The following is a 27,683-nucleotide window of genomic DNA, read 5'->3' on the forward strand; positions in this document are numbered from 1 at the left end:
GGCTGAAGGGAAGAAGACAGAGAGTCGTGGTCAATGGGGCAGAGTCCAGTTGGGGCCTGTATCCAGTGCAGTGCCTCAGAGGGCAGTGCTGGGGCGGGTATTATTCAATATATTCATCAATGATTTGGACGAGGGAACAGAGTGACTGTCAGCAAGTTTGCTGATGACACCAAGCTGGGAGGAGTGGCTGACACTGGAAGCTGTGCTGCCATCAGAGACCTGGACAGGCTGGAGAGCTGGGCAGGGAAAAACTGAATGAAATAGAACAAGGGCAAGTGTAGAGTCTTGAATCTGGGCAGGAACAACCCCAGGTTCCAGTAGAAGTTGGGGAATGACCTATTAGAGAGCAGCGTAGGGGAAAGGGACCTGGGGGTCCTGGGGACAGCAGGGTGATCATGAGCCAGCACTGGGCCCTTGTGGCCAGGAAGCCAATGGGACCTGGGCTGGGTTAGAAGAGGGTGGTCAGTAGGTCAGAGAGGTTCTCCTGCCCCTCTGCTCTGCCCTGGGGAGACCACACCTGCAATATGGTGTCCAGTTGTGGCCCCTCAGTTCCAGCAGGACAGGGAACTGCTGCAGAGAGTCCAGCGCAGCCACCAAGATGCTGCAGGGAGTGGAGCATCTCCCGTGTGAGGAAAGGCTGAGGGAGCTGGGGCTCTGGAGCTGGACAAGAGGAGACTGAGGGGGGACTCATTAATGTTTACAGATATATAAATGGTGAGTGTCAGGAGGATGGAGCCAGGCTCTGCTCGGTGACAGCCAGTGATAGGACAAGGGGCAATAGGTTCAAACTGGTACACAGGAGGTTCTGCTTAAATTGGAGAAGAAACTTCTTCTCAGTAAGGGTAACAGAACACTGGCCCAGGCTGCCCAGGGGGTTGTGGAGTCTCCTTCTCTGCAGACATTCCAACCCACCTGGACACCTTCCTGTGTAACCTCATCTGGGTGTTCCTGCTCCAGCAAAGGGATTGCACTGGATGAGCTTTTGAGGTCCCTTCCAATCCCTGATATTCTGTGATTCTATGATTCTGTGAAATGTAAAAGCTAATGCAAGAGTCCTGCAAATTTTTCTCATCTACTAAAAGTCCCTGTATGTACATCTCACAATGCTAAACATTTCTATGTTTTGTTTTTCTGGGTTAGACTATATAAAACCTGGAAAGCAATTCAGTTCTCCTTAGATAAATGCTGAAAATCATCTGATCATTTTGCCAGACACAACTCTAAATCTATCTGAAATGCAAATACATTTTAGCATTAAAAAAAAAATAAAACAAACAAACAAACAAAAAAGACAAAACCCAAGTTTCCCGACCATGAGTTAGCCAGCAATTCAGTTCTCTGAATACTAGATGAGTGTTGGCTTCCTGCTATTTCTTTCCCAGAATTTTCTACAGTTGGACTTCTGGCAAGTATAACTTCAGTCAGATTTATGGGCCAGAAAGATCCTTTACTCTGCTCTGTTTCCCACAGTATTGAGATGCCAATGCTTGGCCTTATTCTTCCAGTTCATATCATAAACTCATTTGATTACAGTCATCAAATACTTACATTTAGAGCTAGACAACACAGTTCCATATTTCATTTTCAGAATGTGTCTTGCAATACAATCAAGTGCCCCTCCAAAAGCCCCAAACCAGAATGGAATAGAAACTGAACATTCTGTTCAAATATGACTGTTAAGACAAACATATTTTCTTGTAGAGATGCCTCTCTCTCAAAAATCTGGTAACACCCTCAGTAATTTAAACTGAAAAATTAAACAGAAAAGTGAAAAATTTAAAGTATATATAGAATATTCCAGATGTCTCAAAGAAATATACAGATAGTAAAACGTAGGAGGAATGCTTGATAAGAAAATATTGCTCACTTTTACAAGCTGAAAAGAAATAATTAAGGTGTCCAGGTTCTTATTAAGAATGCATAAAGAAGCAAGAAAAAAAAGAGTGTACAATAAAAAACAATTTGGTTCTTTCATGTTCCAATGTCTATTTGACTAAATGTTTGCATATTTTTTGTTAGCATAATAAAAAATGTAGACACTTTATAAATATTTGTGATGTAAATACCACAGTACTGGCATTTAACAGAAGAGCTATGGGAAATATGTTGTAACTGTAGAGCTTCTTAGACTTCTACCTGCATGCAAACAGTTTGAGAACATGTGACTATGTACAAATTGCTCCTAACAAGGACAAGACACCTGAACAGAGGGTACGACTCTGCTCTAGTGTAGAACACCTATACCCAGCTGGGCACTCAGCACTCACAGGCAATATTAACAAAGTTGCGTGTTATAAACAAAACATGAAAACACTTCTATCCTTTTTTTCTTTTCCCTCTCAATCTAGTGTCACAGTTACATCTCCACTATTCATTTCCTCGAAGTGCATCACTGAACACTGCCTCCATGAGATCTTACTTGCACAAACCTTTTCCACTCTATTTAAAAAATATCAAACGTGCAGACATACTCAAAATTCTAACAACTAATTAACTTTCCATCTTTTCCGATACCCTTTGTTGATTTTCTTTGAGTGTGTATTAGAATTTTTTAGGTTTGGGATTAGCTTTTCAGCCTCCAAGGAAAAAAAGCTCTTCCAGTTTTCTCCAGCTTTACAATGTTTGACAATGTCCTTTCTCCAGGCTGTTGTGTGAACAGCTTGGCAGGAATTCCTCTGTGCGGGGGGCTGAGCAGCCACGTGCTGCTTCCACAATCCTCTGCACTATGTTAAATAGTCACCATGCCAGATTATTAATTTTATGTTCCATTTTATGTAAATATTCTGCATGTGGAAATGGAGTGCTCTATCCATAAATACCCTGAGATTACACAGATTGCCTGAGTCATAAAACAGCCTGAGAGAGGCAGAGAGACTGCAGTTTGAAAACAGTGATAATTTCAGTTCTTGCAGAGGGAAACAAGCTGAAATCTATTTTCCAAAATGAGTAATGTAGATCCAAATATTGATTACAGTTCACAAATCTACCTTAGAATGCATGCCCACATTTGACATTGTACTCTATGTTCAGTTCAGTTCACAGGAGTATTTTTATCCCAATAATTTATTCCTAAATATAAAGGAAATATACAGACAAGTAAAACTATATGTAGTGTAAACATGAAACATTTTTCAAAGAGTTCTGAATGCAATAGCACAGCTGTGTTTACATCTGTGTTTATTCAAGGAAGAAGAAAGTGTTTGATTTATCTAACAGGAATGATCATCTTAGTAAATAGAAATAGATGAGAATGTGGTAGCCATAGCTAAATTTGGTGTGAATTAACCTAAACTGTTGATATGTGCATGGGAAGGAAAGCAGGGAACTACCTTTGTTTAATAAACTGGAATTAGGAACATATCACAACTCTCTCTCATCCAGACTCCTGTAGAAGCAAAACGAAGAATTTTCCTAATTCCTTATTTAAACTGCAAAAATATCCACACTACGTTGAAAAGCATCTATTGACAGAAAATCTTCTGTTCCACTAAAATACATTGGCCTGAGTGCGTGTTTTGGCAAGGCAGAGTAAAAAATCCTGCTTTTTAAGATATTGGAATACGTGTACAAAAGCTTCCAGTTCATAACACACATACCCTAAGATTACGTATCACTTACACAAAAAGAAACCAGACAAATTCTCTTCTAAAAACACAGACTTGAGTTTGTGCATTCATCAAGTCCTTGACACTCGTCAGTCTATAACTGGGAATCCTCTCATAACTCTGCATCCCTTTTCTGCCATGAAAAATAGTGCCTCAGCAAAGTGCTACTTTCTACTGTTACTTACTAGATTTTTTTAATGTGTTCAAGTACTAATTTTGGAGGAATCTCTTTTACAGATTTCTTCCAAGGTAAAAAATATCTACACCTTGTCAACCTTAGAGAGGTACTAGTCTGGAAATATGTTACATTTAGCATCATTCTATTCTTTAGCCTTTTTATAAACTCTGTGCAATTGCAAATATACATTAGAAATTATTATTAAGATGTCATAAACACTTTAGAACACCTTAGAGTTGCACCATCTGAGACTGAAGAATTTAATTCAATTAAGAAACCTGATTAAAGTACTGAAATACAGTAACCTATTTTAGGAGAACAGAATATAAAACATTTCAAGAAACACCTTGTTTACCTCCTAAAATGTACCAGTAGAAACAACTCCCGCTAACTTCTTCACAGACTAACCATTTAGTATCATCATAATAATTCCTTAATCTGTTTTAGTAAAAGCAATTACTTAAAAGAACAGCCTAACATGGTACAATCTAGGAGGAAGGGCTATTAGCCTACATGGAGGGACTCCAGTGACATTGAGTTGAAAGTACTTGGTAAATCATCTCTTTGTAACCCTGCATTATTATTTGAGAGCAATATGCTCATCATAGGACCAGACAACTGAACTATTGCAGACTTATGGACATGCATACTCCACACACTTGGAGCTGACTTATTTTTGAAGAGTAAGAAGCAGCCCACAATGAAGTCATCTAACTTCTAATCTAAGAAAAAGAATAATAACTGAGTATATACATGAACTAAACATGTTCAGTCTTCCTTGAACATTCTAAGTTTAAAATAATATTTGAAAAAGGCAAAGATATTCAAGGTAAAAGTCAAAATATATATAGCACGTATGAACACTTACACTCATGACTGAGAGAAAATTATTCAGAAATTCTTTAGAATCAAGCAAAATAGCCACTCTTACCAGAGTAACAGTGCAAATTTTTTTTTTTGACGTTTATATAAGGAATTGGTAACTTCAGAGTCTGAATTTGAAGTAATCAGCTTTAAGACAATTGTATTTTCAGTCACTTGATGGACTGGAAATAAATCACAGATTAGGATGCAACTGGCTTGGCATAGCCACAACCTCCAGATTTCTATGTTCAACTGCATAAAAATACCAATCACATCGTACAGGGTCACTCTGGTAATAAACCAGAACGTAGTTTGCAAAACTTGCAGACTATAGACTGCTCATGTACAAATACAACCATAAATCTTTTTTAAGAAATTAATATAAGGGCAGAAAAGCTAAGTTTTCACAGTTTGGCTGAATGTTTTCTATATGGCATTTATGAATAGACACATTCCATATGAGTTCGTCTTGAGCTGGGACTGACCCGTGATCTGCTATAGGGCTCATAGAAACACATGGCTGCCAATAATTATTCTGCTGGAAATGAATATTTTTTGAAGGACCTTCATGCATGCCCATTAAACCAAAAATAACATCTTAATTATGAGTATTATTGACCCTACAAATCCCAGCTTAACCCATCATCGATTGCTCCTCATCCAGTGGAAGTGTGGCAGTATTTCTTTGAAGTATAATACAAAGGGAATGTAAGTTTAGCATAAGTTTAAAGCTACAACAGTACGATATAGACAAATGTTCATTTACTAAGTGTACTGTGGAGTAACTTCAAGAATCTTCTTCAGTGTACATATTTGGTCAGCTGGCGATAGTCTAAACACTCCAGAAGCCAAGAACTTTTGATTATAAGGAATCTTCTTGTGTATGCGCAGAAGTCAGTGGCAGAGGACATTTTTGTCTGCATTGCATTCACCATGGTTTAAAGATAGAGAACGTGTCCAGGGTACCAGACATTTTCTGGGCACCATGACAGAACTCAAAGAAAAACAGAGGTATAGCATTTATTTTTTCCCAGAATCACCAGAAGTTTCAGCTTTCTACCCGTCTCTTGGTTACTCCACTGGAAAGATAAATTTAGTCCTCCATCTAAATCACCTGAAGCCTTTCACCTTGTGCTCCAAACCAGAAGGTCAAAACTGAGAACAAGAATAGGCTGTTGCACTCCCAGCAATCTTAATTTACATGGGATTTTTCTTTCTCCCTTGCCTGTCCCTGTTCAAATCCATGCTACGGAACACTCACGCTCTTTTCTTTTACTCTGCACTCCATGATTACCTCTTTCTCCACATTTCTTGTCTACCAGCAACTTCCCATACCCTGTGCTGTCAATCTGACACAAGTTAATACTTCTCACCCATAAATGTTTCAGATGGATTTGAAAATTATTACTTTAAACACAGGTTTAACTTCCTTTCTGACGCAAACAGCGAAGCACTCTATTACCATTGATAAATTATCATTGCCAAGTTTAGGTTTCAGTCAAATAAATATTCTTATTCCTCTGAAGAGGTGGATTTCAGCCCACCTACCTCGTCCGCCTGCTGAGCTGGATCTCCCTGTGCTCCTGCACACTGTTCCTTCACATCTTCTCACATTCAGTTCTGTACTCCCAAGTGCTCATTTTTCTCCTCGACGTTACTCAGAAACTTTTTCTCTAGGAAACTCCTCATTTTCTTCAGCCCTATTTCCAGCCCTTCTATACATTGTTGTTTGTTGTTTCTAACACTCCCCTAGCACCCCCCAAACCCAGCCCGCCCCTGACCGCGCCAGCACCTTCCCCACAGCGACGACAAGGCCCCAGCCAGCTGCTGAACAAAAGCCTGCACTTCGGTACTACCAACAGCAAGGTAATGCTGGCGGTTCTACGCAGCTGGAAGGCAGAAATAAGAACCCTTAAGGGTGGCGGTGGCCTCTGCCCTGCACAACTCCCCCGCCCGCGGCCGCCACCTCAGCCCGGCCCCGCCCGGCCCTGAGGGGAGAGGGGAGACCGAGCCCCTTCCCGCCCGGCCCTGAGGGGAGAGCACGGGCCAGCAAAAGTCCCAGCTCCAGCAAAAGTCAAAGGCGCGGAAGAATGAGAATGTCACAGAATCACAGAAGAATGTCCTCCTGCCCGGAGCTCGTCTGGCCCTGGCCAGGCACAATTGCTTAGGGCACTGAATGAGGTGCAGCCATCGCTGCTCCTCTAAATAGAAAGCAAAACAATAGCTCCAAAAGTGAACGAATGTGTGGGATCCCCCCCTGCTTTCCTCTGGGGAGGAAAAGGGACGGGATTTTTTAAAAGTAATTCAAAGTATTGCACTGATGCATCTGACTTTTTCCCGGCCTGAAACAGGCTCTCAGCAGAAGGAGCCGCCAGCTCCTCGCCATGCCCAGGACAGTTCAGCAAACCCGGGGAGCTCCAGCCACGCAGAGCACGACAGCTTTGCCTTCCAGCAACAAATGCTGCAAAGATCTAAATTCTACGTACATATTTTAAACGTACATTGGGAAACACATGTGGATGTAATTTAAGAAGCTACATTCTTTCCCTTCTAGAATTAGTGATTTCATTTCAACCGAAGAGCACCAAACCCCACGGAATAATGAGGTCTCATGCGGTATAAATGGGGACAGTTTCTTCTTAGGGACACCACCTGTCACTGACAATTCTCCACCTAAAATTAGTATTAGAAATATTATAGCCCAGCATCCAGTCAATGTTTTATTAGCTTACCTAGGTGTTAACTGGAAAAATCAGACACATGTAAGGACTAGGAAATGGAAGAGCACTATTTTCTTAAGAAGTATTAGTTACAGGTAAATTACATCCTGCTCCTCAAAATTACTATTTGGGAGGGGAGGAAGGTATTTCTGTACTAGGAGTATCTCTTAACCTTTGTAGTTTAGAGAGGGATATCCAAGGCCTACTCTAAAAAAGCCCAAGTTTTTAAGCAATTGAACTGTAATACAATTAACACTTGTATTTTCCCTGGTTTGTGTCACTGTTTGAGAGTGAAGTCGGTGCCGTGAAGATCCCAATGGCCTCACAGTGACGACTCCAGGTGGAATCTCTGCAGCAGCACAGGCCCCTGCGGCTCCTGAGCAGAGACTTCCTCGCCTATTCACCTACACTGCTGACACTGAGCAGTTCTCTTGTATCCTTTTGACATCATGACTCCTAGCTCCCTCCCAAATCATGTTATGCCAGTTCTTTAGGATACAAAGTTAATAACATCCCCGCAGCATTTGGATAGAACACCGTTTAAGCTACCTGGATCATCTGCATAAAAGATGAATGTTTCATACAATTTTTCTTCCAGTGTTGCGTATCTTCTAAGAACTAAAATGGGAGTTTCTTTTAGGTTTGGACACTCAAGATAAAAGTGATTTAAGTATTTACTCCTAAATTCATGAGACTGAGAGAAGAAAAAGTCTCTGGACCCTTGAGAGAAGAATTTGCTTACTAATTGGCCTTTGCATCACTAATAACACTGTCTCCTTTCCCACATTTTAGTGTGAGAATGTGATTATATGGCTGCTGTTAAAAAACCAACAACTTAATTATACTACTTCTGGTATTAGTCCAAGGTTAGAAATAAAACATTTAACATTTATAGTCTTTAAATTTCCCCCTTTGCAATGCAAGTTCAAGATAGCACTCTCAAGCATTTAAAAACCCACAAATCTTGGCATACCTTCAGACAGGTTATTGCATTGTTTAAATGACAGTGGTTCCCACTCTAATGTAAATACAGTCTGATGAAGCCTCCTTAATATTCTGCTCTTCCACAGCAACAGTTTCCAACTCGCTGATTTGCAGAACTCTCTTCTTTCTTTCTCTCTCTTTCTTTCTTTCTTTCTTTCTTTCTTTCTTTCTTTCTTTCTTTCCCCTTTCCAAGAGAAATGCATAGCAATTGAAATCTTCTGATAACAGGCTTGCTTTTCTTGGTTACACTTCACAAATATTTTGAAAGTAATCCATGGAACCAAAAGGATCTGCTAATCACAGGCTGACAAAAAAAGTGCTTATAATATGAAGAAAAAACAAGAGTTCACTAAAACCATTTCAGAAGCTAACAAACAAGCCAAACTAGTTCCTAAGAAAATGTCTTTAATTTTCATTTTATGGAAATACATATCTTTTAAATTTCCATGATACAAAAATGTTAAATATCAAACATTTTCTGAAATCTACCAATTCAGGTCCATTTTTAAACAAATAAAGGGCTGGTGCAGTTAGCAGGTTTGTCATAGGTACCAAAAAACATTCTTACAGAAACCCCACAAGCTGGGGAAGAAGGAGGGAAGAAACAGATCAGGACTTAAGAGTGAAAACAGCAACAGATATGAAAACAAAAAAAACCTACCTCCCACCAGGAAATTAATGTTTGAGAAACTTACAGTTTTTTGAAAGGATAAGGTACATGTAAAGTTGTTATTTAGAAGAATCCTGGCTGCATGGGGCGGAAGGGTAGAGAATGGAAAACTAACAAAGCTTTCCAGATAAAGTAACTGGTAGAAAGCAATATGCGAAACTGCGGTTCTACCTGTTCCAAGAATGCTGACAGCATACTGATATTGCCTGAAAAAGTAGTGAAGGATGAGGAGATTTGTCCCTCAAGCGCAGGGAACAGCTGAGCGGGGGACGAGTGCAGTTCTGGGGTATGTTTCACAGCCAGCATGCCAAGGAGGTGACCACATTACAGGAGTCTTGCTTCTGAACTCTAACATCACTTACGACAGCAAGGACTTCACATGATCAACAACGAATCATAGACTGGTTAATATACACACAAGTAAAACTGACAGTGATTGTTCAATAAACAGTTTAAAATAATTAAACTGATTTTCAGGACACATACTGCTTTGTTAACACCACTTTATTTAAATAAAGTATGGCTTCCAAGAGGGCTGTTCTCGCAACTGCTTTCAATCCATTCCACTTGTTAAGGCAGTTGTCTCCTACCATGTTTCAGGGACTTCAAAAATTCCAGTGGAACTGCTTGTGAGGCTTCCTGAAAAACAGTCACGGAACAATATTACAGACTTCAATATACAAATCTGAAAAGAATACAAATTAAGAATACTTTTAATATTTCAGAGCATAGAAAGATGTGTTTTCTCCTTTAGAGTGAGGCTCTAGATGCATTCCTGGCAAGTAAATATTTACAAAGGGAAACAATGAGACTGCTTATGAGTAAGTACAAAAAAAATAAGATTAATGACAAGTTTTTTACCCAAATGGTAAATATTATATTACGCCGAATTACAGAATGTATATTGTGCAATTACTTGGAATTACTGTAGTTGAACTACGTGACAAAGCAATTTCCCAGCACAGCTTTTGAATCAGCTAAGATTTTACCCAACCAAATCAGGAGAAATGATGCTTGGTATACAATACTGCTTTCTGCAGAAAAGTAGCTAGAGCAGATACTTCAATGAAGTTTTAGCTATTAATATTAATATTTGAATGTACTTCAATATTAGCAGCACTCCAGATGACCAATAATTAAACATATGACTTATTTTTTTTAATATTGTCTAATCCACTTCTGCACAAAATTACTAACAAAAGCTGAAATGGAATCAACAATAAATAGATCAATAAAAACCAAATCTTTTGAGGTTGAAATTCACGTGACCAAGGGTTATTTGATTACCTCTCTTTTTGTACAGGCTGCAATACTATTTTTTCCACTTTCTAAAGTCTGCTTCTCCTGAAAGTGAGACTCCTCAGGCTTTAACAACTGGCAGGCTCTGGAAATATAGTCCCTGAGGAATACAGTTGTTTCCTCAACCTACAGAAATCTCTTATATCACAAATAACGGTAACTAAGGGCTGATAGTGCAATACTATCAGTATATATAAAGTGCTAATTGAAAGGGCACCTTAATTAGCTTTGAGGGCAGCAGGCAGGCTCCCGGCGGCAGCTGCTCAGCTTGTGCTCCAAGAGATCCGCGCAAGGGGCGGAGTCTCCACGGGAATCCTGTTTTTATAGCCTGATCAGATCTGACTGTGGGCATTCCAGAAGCTTCTCTGCACCCCACACTGGCTGTGGGTGCCCCTGAAGCCTCCAAACATCCCCCACACTGGCCATGGGCACCCAGCGTCTCCCTGGCACCTCTGCGCTTCCTTCTCCTAACGGCCCTGGCCAGGGGCTCTGGGGCCAAACAGAAGCAGCTGTCAGGCTCAAGCAGCAGAGAGAGGGAGATGTGTCTGCTCCTTCCATAGCGAAGGAGTAGGGGGAGAGAGAGGGGTTTGCATTCTGCCACAGGGTGTTTTTTTGGCTTTTTGTTCTTACAATATTTTATGGTGCAATCTTCAGTTTAAATATCTTATTGCAAAATAACTTACAACAGTGACTTGTTACATTCACAGAAATCAGAAAAGTTAAGACATTCAAGAGCACAACTGCAGTTCTGCTCAGGCCCAGGGCAGTTTGACACAGAACTGAGCACCACGTGCACCAACATTGCGCTCACCTGCTGGAACCTGTTCTGTCTTCATCTTCTTGAACTTTTTGGCTCTTTTCTTACAGTCTGGAAGGGGCTCTGCACAGGAGTCTGGCTGGTCATATTCCGGGTCTTGGCCTTCTCCTTCTTCCATGTCATCACCTGTTTCTTCCTGAATGGGACTCATGCTTCTCTTTCCCACTGTACTGGTAGCTGTAAAACTGAATTGTAGAAGAAATGTGCTTATCAACAAGTCAAGAATAACTACTAAGTAGGTACTAGTTTTTGTACATCTATTAAATGCCTATGAAGGTAGTAGAGTAAACTCTAGTAAGTAGAGTACCATGAAATTACATTATCTGTGGATCTGACTTAACTATAAAATTCCTTCATACTACAGGTGTCTCAGGCTTAGCTACTACTCTGATGAGATCACTCAACTCAAATGTGATTAAAGTTGTTCTCTATAACCGCTTAACTTTAATTTTTATTCTCTTAGTTCTGAAAGCTCCTGTAAAGCATTCTCAACAGACAGTTATATACGACTGCTAAGCCTCAAACACACGTCTGGATATGAAGGCTGCTACTGCTGACTTCATCCTCTCTGCTGGAACTACATGCACTTTAAAAGCATTTCTATTACATAAAGGTAGAGAAAACCAGCAAGCTCCACATAATAAACCGTAAACCATGTCTTTAAGTGAAAAGTCCTACCATCCAATGGGCTGGTAAAGTAAAAAGCACAAAAATTGCACACTCATTTCCCGGGTAGGATTTGAATGAAGCCTGACTAATATAGCATGAAGATGAACTTGGAGCTCCATTTCATTCTGCATACACTGAAATAACACTGCAGAGATTTTCGTTCAACTGGAATGCTATTAAGTTTCCTTGAAAGACAAATTGCAATATTCAAATCAAATTAGCAAGAGTATAAGAAAGAATGCAGTAGCAAAGGGGCTAATTAAAAAATAGTTACCATTACAAACTTTTGAGTATGTGAGTATCAGCTACTTAAATGTCTATTTTAATGCTCTTTGAGAACAACTGATTTTTTAAAAGGCTACTTTTAGAATTATAAACCTTTAGCTTTTCATTAAAAACCACACAAAAGGGCTGTATGCATCTAACCCATGTTCTATTATTTATTTAAATAAAAATTAATACCAAGTTATAGAACAAAGCTTTACAAGCTATTCTATTTTTTCTTTCTGATCAACAATCTCAGGGAATGACAATGTTTCAATAAGGTTTCAGCTAACAGACTGTTACATTTGGCTGTAGAGTTTTGGCTTGTAAGAGGAATGTTTGCAGCTGAACATTTTGCAATTTAAACCAGACCCTTTCTGGGATGCTCAAAAGCAATAAACAAACACGAAATGCGTGATTACGCCTCATGCTCTTGCTTCCACTGTAGGAGCACAAGCAGCATTGATTGGGATGAATAGCTGGTGCTTCCTCCCACGGTCACACACCGTGTTCTTGCACGGTCTCTCACAAATCCAGTCACTCCCATGGGTAGGAAGCTGCAAGCCAAAGAGCTGGACAGGACTTTATCCTCTGGCCACGCTGCAGGATTGTACAACGGGCAAAAATGAGGCTTGGAAAGGAAAAAGGTCTAGTGAAGAAAGAGCATTTAGAAAATGAAAAACTACTTTATAGATATTCTTTAGAAAAGTTTGCAGGAATTCTACTTTTGGGAAAGATATTCTGAAATATATATAAGGAAAAAAACTCAGGAGCCACAAATGACGATCCCAGGATTGCTCAGACCTAAAACGAGCCCTTGACTCTAAGAAGGGACCTTGGAGGAAACAGCTCCTTTTCAAAAGGTCTTATGACTGAATTTATTTTGCTTTCAACTTAGACTCTTGAGAAATTTTTGCAAATAAAGTGAAACAAGGAAACAAGTTCTTGACCTTCACTGCACATTTAGCCGTGTACCCAAGTGCTAAATAAATTAATTCAATTTAGGCCTTATGTTCTTTCTGCATATACCTTAAGTGGGGTGGGGGGGAAACAAACCACAAACAACACCCCCCCCCCAAAAAAAAAAAACCAAACCAAAACAGCAGCACAAAATCCAAAACATATGTAATTCATTATCAATAACTCTTTATTTCTTGAATTGGCCTGGACATATATATATATATAAGATGTCCCACTTCAATTAAATTTCATTTAAACAAAAGATAAACCCGGTGTTCTCTTGCCACTTTGAACAGCACTGAGGGGAGGACCCTGACCCATCATAAAAATCAGTTATTTCAGTTTAAGAGTAGGTAAAATCTGAAACAACATTAGGATGCCAGAATATTTGCTTGCAGTATTTATTATCCACATCTTTAATGACTCAGCTTTTCCCAGTTCTATCCTTATTTAATAATGAACCACTATAAACAACCACTGCTGTAAAAATGTATCATCAGCAGAAACACACGAACATTTCAAAGAAGAGCTAAATTATCTTCAGCAGAAGGTGCCGCAGCACTCCTGGCCTTGGCCACAGCACCCCTGAGGCAAAATGACCTCTCACTGCCCTGCACTTCAATCCTACTCTAAGTCTTTTGTCACTGGCCTTATCTTATTTTACTCCTTCCTAGATGATGATCAGGAAAATTAGAATAACTACAAGGAGAGCAGGATATCTGGTTTCACATAGAACATACTCTATTGGATTTTTCACGCGATGGTTTAATGCTCTTTTGCTAAGGAAAAGATTTTAAACCCTGCATGGAACTGTCAGGGCAGAGCTGGATGGCAGTTATTTGCTAAGCACAACACAGCCAGTATGTATAATACATCCAATACTCTATAATACATCCAATACCGTATAATACATGCAATACTCTATAATACATCCATTCCAGACATCTGTTCTGAACAGTGAACAGCTCTAGAGAAGGGGATCTTATTAACTACTTTTTGTCAAATGCATCAGTTTTTCCTCTGCTTCTCGGACATTAACAATCAGTCGTATTCCCATTAAAACTAATAAGCAGTAATAAGTTATATGTGAGGGGTTTGTGTTAACTGTAAGTGGTTTTACCTTGTGGCTGCTACTAATACTATTATACTCTATTTTCTGAAGTTCCTCTGTCATATGGGACTATATTTTTATAGTAAGACAGGAATTAAAGAACCTTTGTTACATACTTATCAATCTATCAATTTAAGACAAAAGTTCCTCATGAGAAACACCCAACAACTTCATTACTGAATGAAAAAGTAGCCAGGATATATTGTCACCATGGACAGGAACAGCTATTCTGCAGCTGTGCTCCTTGGCAGAGACTGATGCAGCGAGCTTATTAAATAATAAATAAATAAAGGATGTAGTAATGTGAAGCTATTATAGGAGATCAGCTGCTAGAAACATCAAAGTATTGAGTGCTCAACTATATATTAGATATTCATCTGGATAAACTTATACACATAGACATGCACACACATATTTTTGTCCTGATTGCTTTATAAAAATATTTATGATATGTTATATAAAACGGTTACATATAATATATAAAAAGATAAATATTTTTGACATATCTTTGGACACAAAAGGAAAATGTTCATCTTGAGAGAACTGAGAGACCACAAGGTCTGCGGTTCCATGTTATACCTAACCAGATTACACTTGTATCAACAAAATCAAGGCTGCTATCCAAGGCTATCGAAGTGTTGATCATCTACAGGCTCATTCTTGTAGAATTTTACAACACTAGAAAAAAACAGATGAAACATTTTCAAGGAGATGAAGTGCTCAGGCACACAACTCATTGTGGCGTATCATGATTTTAATGAAAGAATTAACTGAACGTTTTATTCAGCAATTTGCCAAGTTACACATTGTGGCAGTCCTCCAACTTGTTTTTGAGATAACAATAAAGAAACTTTCTGTGTTTCCTGTTTTCCAAAGTGTATCTTAGAAGAAGTTGTGTATGTGTCCTGGCTTTGTTAAAAACAAGTCTCTCTTTTAGTGAATTTGCCCGTCAGCTAAAGCTTCATATGAGCTGCATTTTCCTGGAGAACCAGATCCATGTTTTGGTGAACACAGCAATGGAATGCGAAGTTATTGATGAGCATCTCGCCAGAGGGGCAATGAGAAACAGGTGACCAAGAAACTGACCAACTGTGTATAACATCCCATTCACCTGATACTTCAGATAAAAGTGGGAGATCACAAGGATCTCATTTCCTTTTTCCCTTTTCCTTATGGCGACATTAGGAGAGGACCTTGCGAGTCATCCCTGCGAACTGAGGCCAGTGACAGACTGAATCCAGCTCCGATTGGCTGCAGAGTCCAGTCCAGGACTTTGGTTGCCAGCTCTGCAGCTGCTGAGACTTTCAAGATTGGTTTTGTATATTTTGTATTATTTTCTCTATTTTATCAGTAGCATTAGTAAAACATGGTTAATTTTCCCAGCTCTCTTCTCTCTGTCCTTCTTTCCCTCCCGATCGCCTGTGCTGAGTGGGAAGAGGGGAGAGGGAGGGGGTAAAAGGGGGGAGGAGAGGAGGTTAACAATACATCTGCCAGGGTTTCATTGTCACCCCACAATCAAACCTCGACAGTATGCTTCAAACCATGAGCTGCCACTCCTACCATCTCTCTAGAATCTGAGATGCCCAAAACTCAGCATTCACTGAGATCTGTTTCCTCCAGTAGAAATACAACCAGGACTTTGTTTTTCTTTGCGGTCAACTCAAGATGTGATAAGTATTTTCGGACTTGACTGTAGAGCTAAACCTCAGCCACATGTAACCCAGGACAACGCTCAGAGCTCCTCCCCTCACTCCCAAGTTCTCCTGTGTACAACATCCCAATTAAACCAACTTCATTTCACAGGGATTTTATCACCCAGTTCTTCCATGTGGTTTTGAGGTATCAAACACATCTCTAGCACATTTAGAATTCCCACCGTGACAAAATTTGACAGCTGGCCAAAATACACACCTGCATTTAACTTTGCAAGTAGGCAAATCATAAGCTCATGGAAGTGAGAAGAACAGAACAACGTTAGTATGTTTGTTAGATGACAGACAGCATTTATAGTGACAGCCAGAACTCATCCCAGCGTCCCCAAGAAAGATAAAGCAGAAAGGCCTCAGTGGTGGTTTTATGACCATCTCGTCTGGTCTGACTAACCAGGTAAATAAAATACATAAAAAATAAAACTTACAAAACCCCACAACCCACACACACAAACCACCACCAACCAACAAAACCGAAACCAGCACCAACCAAACAAAACCCCATAAACCATCACCTTACAGAAATATAACATGCACTCCATTGAAGTTTATTTTTATATAGAATTGATAGAATCTGGAGGGGGAAAGGGGGGGAAAGAATGGCAATAACTTAATAGGTCCATTATATAATTACATTAACATGGAAAGACTCTTCCCGCTCTCAGCTCCACAGATGACTGAGAAAGGAGCCTCCTGTTCCCATCATGTCCAAAACCTGTCATTAATATGAGAGGCTAAAAATGGAACAAGAGATACACACAGCGCCACACTGCACCAGAATCAAACCTGGCATCTCCCGACTTAATTTTGTCCTTAAATAACAAATTGAAACCCTTTTCAAGTTTCACTCCAAAAACTTAAAGCCCTGCAGGTTATTACCATTTGCCTTGCCGTTCCTGGAGCACAAGGACAATTTCATCAGGACTGCTGAAAGTGACAATTTATTGCGTTCTCTGGGGCAGGATTGTCACCATGGGAAGTCAGCCAAACACCGAGAGGGCTTTTGCACGGGTGTAAGATGACAGCCAAGTTTCCAGGTGACACAAACCATGCAGAGGTGCCAAATGAATCAATAATTATTTTCTGTTGGTTATAAGGAACGGTGCTGCTCCATCAAGCTCAGAAGCCGTGATCTGACCTGCCCTCGTGATCCTAATATTTTAAAGATTCATCTAATCACATTTGCGACCAAATTCCATCTGCTCCTTTACCTACGATCTCGTGACAGCTGAGGTACCGCTACTGATTTATATGCAAAGAAACACATACAGAAAGTCACCTATTGGTTAAGAACTACCTGAAAGTTGCTGGACTGCTAAGAAAAACACAATAAAATTACAAGAGTTGGCAATCCAGGAAAAGTCTCACCTGTTAACACAGTAGTATCGGCTCTGGGAAAGGTACGGTGTGCACTGAGTTTTTAACCGCTTTCTCTCCATCTCCTTCCAACTGTCTTCTGTACATTTTCTCTTTGCCTGCTTTTCTTCATGCTTTTTCTCAACATATTCTGCATATGTCTGGATCCTATAACTCTCAGCATATCTGCTGGTGTTTACAGCTACGGGGAAGAAGAGCAATGTTATACACAAGACACTGTGAAACGACAGCAGGCCCTCTCCTGAAATCATCTGAAAAGCAGAAGGCAGCAAGTTATTTGTTCTGTTCATATAAATAACTTCTACTTCCATTGTTAGTGATAAAAACCCCAACACTTTACTCGCCTACATTCACGTTACATTTAAATTAGGTATTCCAAACAGTTCTCAGAGTTCGACTTCATGTAAAAGGGGTTAAATTTACTCAAGAGTTTTCTTTTAAATGAGAAGCCATCAATTCTTCAGCCGTAACCCTCTTCCAGATTGCTTGTTGGCAAGGAAAGATTTCCTGGATTTTTTCCCTTTTAGTCTCATTACTTAACCCAGCAGGTTTATTTTGCAAGTCTGCCAGGAAAAGACGACATCGGGAAGCCTTTGCCAAAACTCTGTTTGATTGCTGTGAAACATAAGCTTATTGGAGCTGCATTTTTGGTTGCACAAGATACCCGTGGAAGCAGCACTTCACTAATACCCAGCTGGTCCATCCTGTATCTAAAGTTTGGTCTCTGTTCAACTAAAAAAGACGGCGAGTTCAAGGTATAAGGATTTCTGTCCATGCAAAATTAGAATTGCTTCAAAACATAAAGAAGTAACTTTCAGTGCCTTCGCAGAGCAGCAATTGAGCAGCATTCCCAAGTGGCAGCCTGGCCCGCAGCCACCGCGGGGCCGTGAATCAGCAAACTCAGCTGTCAACTGGTGTCCTCTGCTGCCTGCAGCACCACCCGCTCAAAGGAACTATTGAAAACCAACCGGGAAACCAGCTGAAATACAACATTAAAACTCCCTCCACTCAGATTGTTATTTTAATATATCATAATTGTAGTGGAGACAAAATTCTGATTTTATGATCCGTTTCCAACCTTTTTGTTAACATTTCAGATGTGTATCCAACTTTGGGATTGTCGGTGAAGCGCTATCATCTGGAATATAGGTATTCTGTATCACCTCCACTGCAAATTGCACGTTCCAACAGCACAATGCAGGAAAGGGAGGAAGGTGAGCAGATCTGCTTGTTTTCCTTGATTATCCTTCAGGATAATCATCTATTCTGCATGTTGGCTGTGCAGCGAATCCCTGCACCACGTTAGGGCACAGAGATGCTGCTGCAAAGCCTTTCAAACACACATAAAACTCAGCAACAGCTTTGTATATTTAATGCCACAAACAGACACCAGCAATTATGATGAACGGCCCCGCGAGACGGTTGCGCTAAGCAAGATGTTCTGCATTCCTCCCTTCACACCCCTCAGATCTGTTCCGAACTGTGGAGTTCCAGGATGTGTTTGTAAGAATGAGCGGTGTATTTATTGCCCATGAAGGCATCATGAATGAATTAATAGCGCTCCCTGTGGTTCCTGCGTGCCAGCCGACATTCCTCACGGGACTGTTTGTTTAGTTAAACTCAAGCATGTATTCACTTGCTAAAATCAAGCACATAGTTACCATGGATCATCTGATAAATAGTGATTTGTTAAAACACAATAACCATTTCACATTATTTGCTTTGCTACGAACTAAAAGCCAAAGTTATGGGTCTTCCATTTACTTCCCTTACAAACCCAGCCTGTATTTAATGGGGGGAAAATCATCCTTGCGCAGCCTAAAGACTATTTTAAAATAAATCTGTGTAAGAGTCAATATTTTTGAATAAAGACAACTTTGTTCTCTTGCATTTTATAGAAACCTATTCATACGACACATACACAAATACATGCATATATGTAAATATATTTAATATAAAAAGTTATATGCTGAATATATTGCTCGAACAACTGAAATGAAAGCATATGGAGAAGCTGAAGGAGCCACAGAGATAAATGAATCTTGCATGCTCTTGAACTGAAGAGCAGTTCCCTGTAAAAGTTTCAAATCCATTTCTCTGATGCTCTTTCGATGAATGCTGCCCATAGTGCCAAACAAAGCAAACACCGTGAGACGGCTCTGCGCTGCAAACACATCAAATAAACTGCTGGAACGCTCTCTGAACTCTAAACAAACTAAAGAGAACTTAGGGGGGTTTATTTACTTATTTTTTTAAATCATAAGAGAGAAGACAAATCTTGCTGCGACAGACCTGCCCTCATAACCACCACAAGGCTGCATTTCAGCACACTGGTTGCAGCCGTAAAGTTGTCTCATAGTAGAATAACAGCAATTGCACATCATTTTAGGAAGAGCATTTCTAGAGATCGGCACCTTCCCCAGTTATAAGGCAAGCTGTGAACAGGCCGAGTGACACTGAGCGATCCCTGAGAGACGTGGACAAGGATGCTCTTTCATCAAGCCCTTACTCTTACACAGAGCAAAATCCTGATGGGTGGCCACAGACAGCATTGTCTCAATAAACACACAAATTCGCAAGTGAACTGTGTATGTAAAAGACCTGCAGTACATACATAAAATAAATGACCATGAGCCAGCACTGGGCCCTTGTGGCCAGGAAGGCCAATGGTACCTGGGGTGGGTTAGAAGGGGGTGGTCAGTAGGTCAGAGAGGTTCTCCTGCCCCTCTGCTCTGCCCTGGGGAGACCACACCTGGAATCTTGTGTCCAGCTGTGGCACCTCAGTTCCAGCAGGACAGGGAACTGCTGGAGAGAGTCCAGCGCAGCCACCAAGATGCTGCAGGGAGTGGAGCATCTCCCGTGTGAGGAAAGGCTGAGGGAGCTGGGGCTCTGGAGCTGGACAAGAGGACACTGAGGGGGGACTCATTCCTGAGGATCAATATGGAAAGGGGGAACGTCAGGAGGATGGAGCCAGGCTCTTTTCGGTGACAACCAGTGACAGGACAAGGGGCAATGGGTGCAAACTGGAACACAGGAGGTTCCACTTAAAGACAAGAAGAAACTTGTTCCTGGTGAGGGTGTCAGAGCCTGGCCCAGGCTGCCCAGGGGGTTGTGGAGTCTCCTTCTGTGCAGACATTCCAACCCGCCTGGACACCTTCCTGTGTAACCTCATCTGGGTGTTCCTGCTCCATGGGGGGATTGCACTGGATGAGCTTTCCAGGTCCCTTCCAGCCCCTGACACTCTGGGATTCTGTGATATACAGAACTATAAACCTTAAGGCTGTGTTTAAAAGCTGCAACGCACACGCACATTTTTCTGGTGGCACTGTGCAACGTTCCAAAGCAAAGCTGAGGAGCTGAAGCAGCATCGCAACGAGCCTGTTTTATACACAGAAAGCACAAGTAAAGGCTCAACACTCCAAATTAGAGGATATCTTTTAAATTAACCTGAATGAAATTAAAATGGCATTACACAAAGCATTCAATCAGGGCAGGGTTCCTACACAGCAAACGTATTAACATATTCTTAGAGAAGCCATAAATCCAGAAGAAAGGGTATGTGACTATGTGGCCGTGGGCTTTATCAATGCATAAACATAATTCACCTATGTTATGTTAAATGCTAGTGAAATCATCATTACAGTATTAATGTCATTGGGTTTTTTTTAGCCTGTTTGCATTTTCCAGCCCATCAGCCGCGCCAGGACAGTTTCTGCTGCAAGGCACCGCACCAGGACACATCAGCCCCATCAGCAACTTCCAATGCACTTCTCCAGCCTCTCCCACTAGAATTACGCAAGTTCCTGGTAGTCGTTAGTGTTGACTCACATTGAGAAGCATTGGGCACACTCTCTGTTGGCTTCTCTCAGAAACAGACACACAAATTTCACAGAATGCTCACTCACCAGCCAGCATTCTGCTGATTTCTGCTCTCCAGTTTGTCGTCTTCCCAGTTTGGTCCTTGCTGGGTGTGTTTTTCTCTCATATTGGTCTTGCAATCTACCATAACTCCAAACATTCCTCTGTATTAAACTCGCTGTATTCTAGTTTCTCTGGCAAAGCCATAATCTTACCTCTTTTTTTAAATTGTCTCTTTCTGTCACTAGGCAACAATTTCCCCCCAACTTAACCAAGCTACACCCCTTTATCCATTTCTGGTTCTTTATCCCCAGTTTATTTTCAAACCTCTTTGCTCTATCTGAACAGAAGTGATTGAGTTCCAAATCTCCCCTGCTCAGCGGTTCCTTGGCCTTGGATAGGGCCACAAAAACCTGCCCACAACAAACCTTGTGCCGCCTCCAAAAGGACCAGCACACCCCAAACAAACAACAACACATGATAAAAATTACTACATTACTGGTTTGTTTTCTTTTTTCTTAGAATAGTCTAGTTTGAAGGCCAAAATTAAGAACAAGGAGAACACTGGGACAGGCTCCCTCTCCCTCCAGACTAAATGCACAGTTTTAAAACTACAAGCAATCTTTAGGATTAGGAAGGAGGCAGCCTATACTGACTCCTACCTATAAATTACTGTACTTAGTTTTCTTTCTTAATGCTTCTTCACTTGGAACAAGGCTGGGTAGCACCCCGGGGTTAGTGACAAATGGCACTTGTTCAAATACAGAAATACAGAGTAGATTCAACCTCACAATCCTTGTACCCTCTTCTCTGGCAGGACATCCAGAGAATGAAGTGCTAATCTAGATGGCTGCTTCAGCGTATCACTCAGTCATTTTCAAATTTCCACGGTCATGTAGAAGAATCTAGAAACCTACAGAACAAACATGTCTCTTCAGCAGGAAAGAAGCAATCCTGGGAATAACCGCCCTATGAAGTATGTTATTCTCAGCCCTGACAAAAGAATAATTTCAAAACACAACTAAATGCAGTCTACTTACAGAAAAAGTTAGCGAAACTGTTACTTTTGACAGTTAGCAGGTCAGAAGGATTCGAATTCATTTGTATTTCAACAGGAAAACTCGAATGTTTCTTTAAATCCTGCTTTGGATGTCTTGGGGGTTTGTTTGAGGTTTTGCTTCCTTCCTTCTTCCCTTCCTTCCTTCTTTCCTCCCTTCCTTCCTCCCTCCCTCCCTCCCTTTCTTCCTTCTTCCTTCCCTCCCTTCCTTCTTTCCTCTCTCCCTTCTTTCCTCCTTCCCTCCTTCCTTCCTGGTTTGGTTTGGTTTGGTTTGCCATGCCTGTTTGAATTCTGGAGGGCTCACCTCAGCTTGGCACTGATGGGCTGAACAGCACAGGGCAGTTTTAGGGGGGCGAGCCCATCTCACACTGTTACTGCCCAAATTCATCTAAGGCCTCATTAATTGCCCAGGCTAACAGGATTTTTGCAGCCTGGGCCATCAACCCGCACTACCAAGGCAGCTATTTTGTCCAGTTGGAGGTTTGCTAAAGCTTCTATAGACATGAGACCTTACCCTGAAAACAGATTTCTCCACTTTCAACAGAAGGACCCTGCACAGGTCTACTTGTAATAGTCAAACGTTTCAATTGTGACTGAAGGGAGTCAAAAATAGCGGCTAATTCAGCCACAGAGAACCTGCCCGCCAGCTTTCCATTTTCCATAAGAAACCCTTTTGCAATGCCAAGGTAAGCAGAGCCGCCGGCCCAGCACTGCAGAACGCGCGGCACCTCAGTGCCTGCTCCGCCAGCTCCTTGTCCTCAGGGAAGGGTCAAGGGAAGAAGAACCCTCCCTGCAAACAGGGTATTTAAAAAATATAATAAAACAAGCTACCAAGATCTCAGGAAAGACCTCCTGGGATCATCCTGCACCGGAGCATCATGAAGGGAAAGTCTTGGTTTGCTCTGAGGTCAGGAGATAATTAAAATTAACGTACCATTTCTTTTACTGGTCAAAACATTTAATCACGTGGAAGCCAGAGCCTAATTGTTTGCAACCTGTGCAGTCTTACTTTGGATTCCAGCATCACTTAGAAAAATTCAAAAGCCCTGAATTAGAAGAGTATTTATAGTCAAGGTACTTCCAGAACCATCTCGCAGACTGGTAGAATGACTTATTCTGTCTTTTATTCCATGATAAGGAAAGCAGCCTCAATGTAACTATTAATATTAGGAAGTCTCAAGTCTCTTAGTACCAGTTGTAGAGATCAGTCATAAAATACACATGCTTCAACAAGTTTTCCATTATTGATCATGCCCGTTTCCCCCTGTTCCCAAGGGAATTTACCGAACTTCTGCCTGTGCATCGTTCCTCTTCAGCTGCCCAACGTCCAACAGGCTGCAAGGTGCTGCACTTCAGAAGTGCCAAGTCTCAATGTTTTGTTAGAGAACTTAAAGTTTCTATCATTTTCACCCATACAGGCCACCAGTTCAAACTACTCTAAGAAAACATCTCTCTTTGAAATCATCTGTATTGCATTTACTCAAATAAAATATGCAATACTTGACTGATCATTTTCACATGTTTAGAAATTTAGATGTCTAAACATGTTTGTTTAGGAGAAAAAAAAGCCCAAACCAACTGAGGTAAAATCTTTAGTGTCCAGGAAGAAAATCCGAGCTTTGTAAAAACCACTTCTGTCCAGAAACACAGATGCAGAATTCAGTACAAAATGTTCCAGGACCCATCACTATGCTGGGACAACATCCTTCCAAGTTACAAAATAAATGCACTTTGTTAGCTAACTCCACACCTCATTTCACAAGCTGTATTCTAACTGCACAGAAACACAAATTAAGGCCGGCAAAGATGCATTTCCTTGCTCCAAGGAATCTGTGTGCTAGAGACTGATGGAGAAACGTAATTTAATGATTTGAAGGATCCATAGTCTCTGAATTATATTTGTTAATAGCAACTATCTGCAGGCTGTTTCAAAAGCTCCAATTGTACAGGGTGCTGACCATCTCTTTCTGTTTTCCTCTCCTGTACCAGCCTAAGAGAGTGGAAGGTACCTCTATGGATTCTAAAATAGGCTTAAATAAGAGTGTTGTTCAAATATTGTCATGATGTTGGCATGTGAGTCCAAGCGGGGCGCAGTGTCGACGTGGTGACAAAGCAGCTGCTCACCTTGCACAGCAGGACAGCCCGTTGGAGAGCAAACCAAAGTACAGCTCTGACTCTCCATTGAGGAGAAAATATGAACAGGTGATCTGAAAGAAAATGGTTTTACAGAAGAAAGAAAAAATGCCAACTACAAAGCAGAGCAGAGAAAGAGGAAGGAGCCTTAGATGATCCTGTCCTGTATCCAAACCAGCGTGGTCAGCAGGCCAAGGGCAGTGACCCTTCCCCTGTGCTCTGCATTGGGGAGGCCACACCTGGAGTATTGTGTTCAGTTCTGGGCCCCTCAGGTCAGGAAAGAGATGGAAGTGCTGGGGCAGGTCCAGAGAAGAGCAACAAGACTGGGGAAGGGACTTGAACACAAGCCCTATGGGGAGAGGCTGAGGGAGCTGGGCTTGTTTAGTCTGGAGAAGAGGAGGCTTAGAGCTGAGCTCAGCACTCTCTAGAACTACCTGAAGGGCAGTTCTAGCCAGGTGGGGATTGGACTCTTCTCCCAGGCATCAGCAATAGGACAAGGGGCCATGGGCTGCAACTCTGCCAGGGGAAATTGAGGCTGGAGATTAGAAAGCAATTCTGTGCAGAGAGTGGTCAGGCATTGGAATGGCTGCCCAGGGAGGTGCTGGACTCACCGGCCCTGGAGGTTTTTAAACTGAGATTGGACATAGCACTTAGTGCCATGATCTAGTGAATGGACTGGAGTTGGACCAAGGGTTGGACTGGATGATCTCTGAGGTCTTTTCCAACCCAGTTCATTCTGTGATTCCGTGACTCTATGAGTTAAGTCAATTTGAGTTTTAAACTCAATTATTTCACTCAACAAAGAACACAGACGATAGTATGGTCCACTGAGACATTCCACACTACACACATGTATGCAGATTGTTATAAAGGATTTTAACTTTCTTAAAGATGCAGTTACTTACTGAAAGAACTCAAGCTACTTAACCTTTGCACCTTGTTCAAATACCTCAGAAACTGAAACAAAAGCTGTGGAATGTATTACCTAATTTCAAAAAAATGCAAATCAAGTGCAAAGGTAATCAAAAGACTTCCAACATGATATTAAGAAAAAGCTACTATATTCGAACTTACAGGGCACATGGTTTGGGGTTTTCTTCTGAAAAACTACCTGCAGTTTCAAGGGAATATATGGTGGTGAAAAATTCAACTTGTGTGAAAACAATGTAAAAGTACACATCTGCAATGCGATTATATCTTACTGCAACTATCAGTTTCTCAAATGCTACTTTGATGCAGCAGAAGAATTCAAGCCACTCAAAAATTAACATGAGAAATACCAAGATTTGTAGATCTATCTATATCTCTGCACATGCACACATAAGATTCAACTCTGCAAATTCAGCATCACAGGCAAAGCCACTGATGCCCAATTTAAACCAAGCTTTCCTAAAACATCAAGACCTCATGGAACTTAAGAATCCAAAACTTGATGGAGAGGAGAGAAGAAATTCCAAAAATCTAGAGAAACTGTTGGAGACGGCACACTATTTAAATAAAAAGTAAAATGACAGTAATGGCTGAGATTAGACACGCTGCAGTACAACTCCAGCTCCCTCGGTCTGCATTAAGGAAGCTTCCATGAATTTCAACATTATCTTATTGGTGAGAACACAGTCACATACGCTATGATTTTTCAAAGACTCTGGTAACACAGTTGTCAGAGAGGCCCCCTGAGGTTAGTTTAAGGGACAACAGGGCCCAAAACAATTTTTACTAAACTGGTGACAAACAGGGTTTAGCACTCCAAAAGTGACTTGAATACAGGTTCGGATATGGGTTGAGGAAAATTATTAAGGGGCAGCAACTAACACAACAGGAGGTCCACAGAGTGCATGCACGTGGCTTCACCAGAACAATGCCGGAGCCGCCCTGAGTCCGGGCAGAGCCCACACTTGCCTGAGCACGGTGTGGGGTTATTTTAAAGGGACAAACGTACTCGTATTGAGTACGGAAAGTGTACACTCGCGATTCTGTGAGGGGAAATTTATAATACACTCGCAATCCTGTGAGGAGAAATACACGTGCAAATGTGCACGGAATATTACACGTGCTTATGTGAAAACACGAGAGGAAAATACACTCGCGATTCTGCAAGGATTAATTTATAGACGTGCTCGTATTGAGCACAGAAAGTACGCGTGCAAATGTGCACGGAAAGTATAAATACATGTGCAAATGTGCACGGAAAGCAGATACACTCGCAATCCCGCGAGGGTTAGTTTTACTCACACCGTGGCGCAAGGCAAGCGGAGTCTCCGTCCCGGGGGCAGCGGCTCCCGGCGGCAGCGGCTCAGCTCGTGCTCCAAGAGATCCGCGCAAGGGGCGGAGTCTCCACGGGAATCCCGTTTTTATAGGCTGATCAGATCTGACTGTGGGCATTCCAGAAGCTTCTCTGCACCCCACACTGGCTGTGGGTGCCCCTGAAGCCTCCAAACATCCCCCACACTGGCCGCGGGCGCCCAGCGGCTCCCTGGCACCTCTGCGCTCCCTTCTCCTGTCTCTTAATGGCCCTGGCCAGGGGCTCTGGGGCCAAACAGAAGCAGCTGTCAGGCTCAAGCAGCAAAGAGAGGGAGATGTGTCTGCTCCTTCCATAGCGAAGGAGTAGGGGGAGAGAGAGGGGTTTGCATTCTGCCACAACACTAGAAACAACCTGCCATTTCTCCACATTCAATGAGAAGAGACTGATAAGCACACAGTCTCAAAAGACGTGTATATTTTTAAACCGTGGTGGTAAGCGTTCATGCTAAGGAGAAGATTCTATAGTAAACTTTATAAAACACTAATAAGCCATAAAGCCCAGCCCTGTCTGAGAAAATCCCAAGCCCAGAAAGATGACTGATTTCAAGCAGAAGCACTGAGAGGCCATCAGAAGCTGAACTGCTGCACCTGCTCGAGTCCATCGCTCCCCCGCTGTCCACACACATCATTCTCCTCGCTGCCCACAGGAACAAGATAATCCTGAACAGTCGATTCTGTGGGAGCTCACGGACCAGGGCACTAACACATGGAACCACTTAACGGTATTTCAATGCTTGCCGTTTATGAGAAGCAGGTGCTTTTCACGTGTATTTAAAATGTCAGGTTGAGTGTATTTACTGCATTTTAAAACAGCAAGAAAAACGTTCACAAGAAGATTCTGAAGTTAAAGTTACTTTTAAATTGGACCAGTGGTATTAAAATATTGTAGAAGTTGCTCATAATCAGAATATAGATGTTATTAAACTGCATCTAAGCCTTCGGTAAAGAGAATTGAGATCAAGCATTAGCTGCTAAGGGAAAACAGACCAGGTGTATTCTTGAAGTACCACTGATAAACTTGTCTGTTATTTCCATTAACACATAACTATGTCAAATGTCTCAGAATAGAAATGCAATTTTACTTTTGAGCACTTAAAAAAAATCTAA

The 27,683-nt window shown here is 41.4% G+C and overlaps 1 protein-coding gene across 5 annotated transcripts in view; it reads right to left on the bottom strand.

Annotated features, from left to right (window-relative positions):
• Positions 1-9,542: 9,542 nt before the first annotated feature.
• The window catches only part of PARN (poly(A)-specific ribonuclease), a 60,609-nt gene continuing 42,468 nt past the window's right edge, over positions 9,543-27,683 (bottom strand). For 4 of the 5 annotated variants that reach the window (XM_080354327.1, XM_080354328.1, XM_080354325.1 and 1 more), the window contains 3 exons: positions 17,219-17,408; positions 11,132-11,322; positions 9,543-9,660 (listed from right to left, as the gene is read on the bottom strand). In XM_080354327.1, the coding sequence (XP_080210453.1) occupies positions 9,608-9,660; positions 11,132-11,322; positions 17,219-17,408 (434 nt within the window). In that variant the 3' untranslated portion in view covers positions 9,543-9,607. Of the gene's footprint in view, positions 9,661-11,131; positions 11,323-17,218; positions 17,409-27,683 lie in introns of those variants that run through there. The other variant, XM_080354329.1, reaches the window with a different exon arrangement.

Source organism: Nesoenas mayeri, assembly GCF_963082525.1.
Source record: "Nesoenas mayeri genome assembly, chromosome: 15".
In the NCBI taxonomy this organism is placed as follows: Eukaryota; Metazoa; Chordata; class Aves; order Columbiformes; family Columbidae; genus Nesoenas; species Nesoenas mayeri.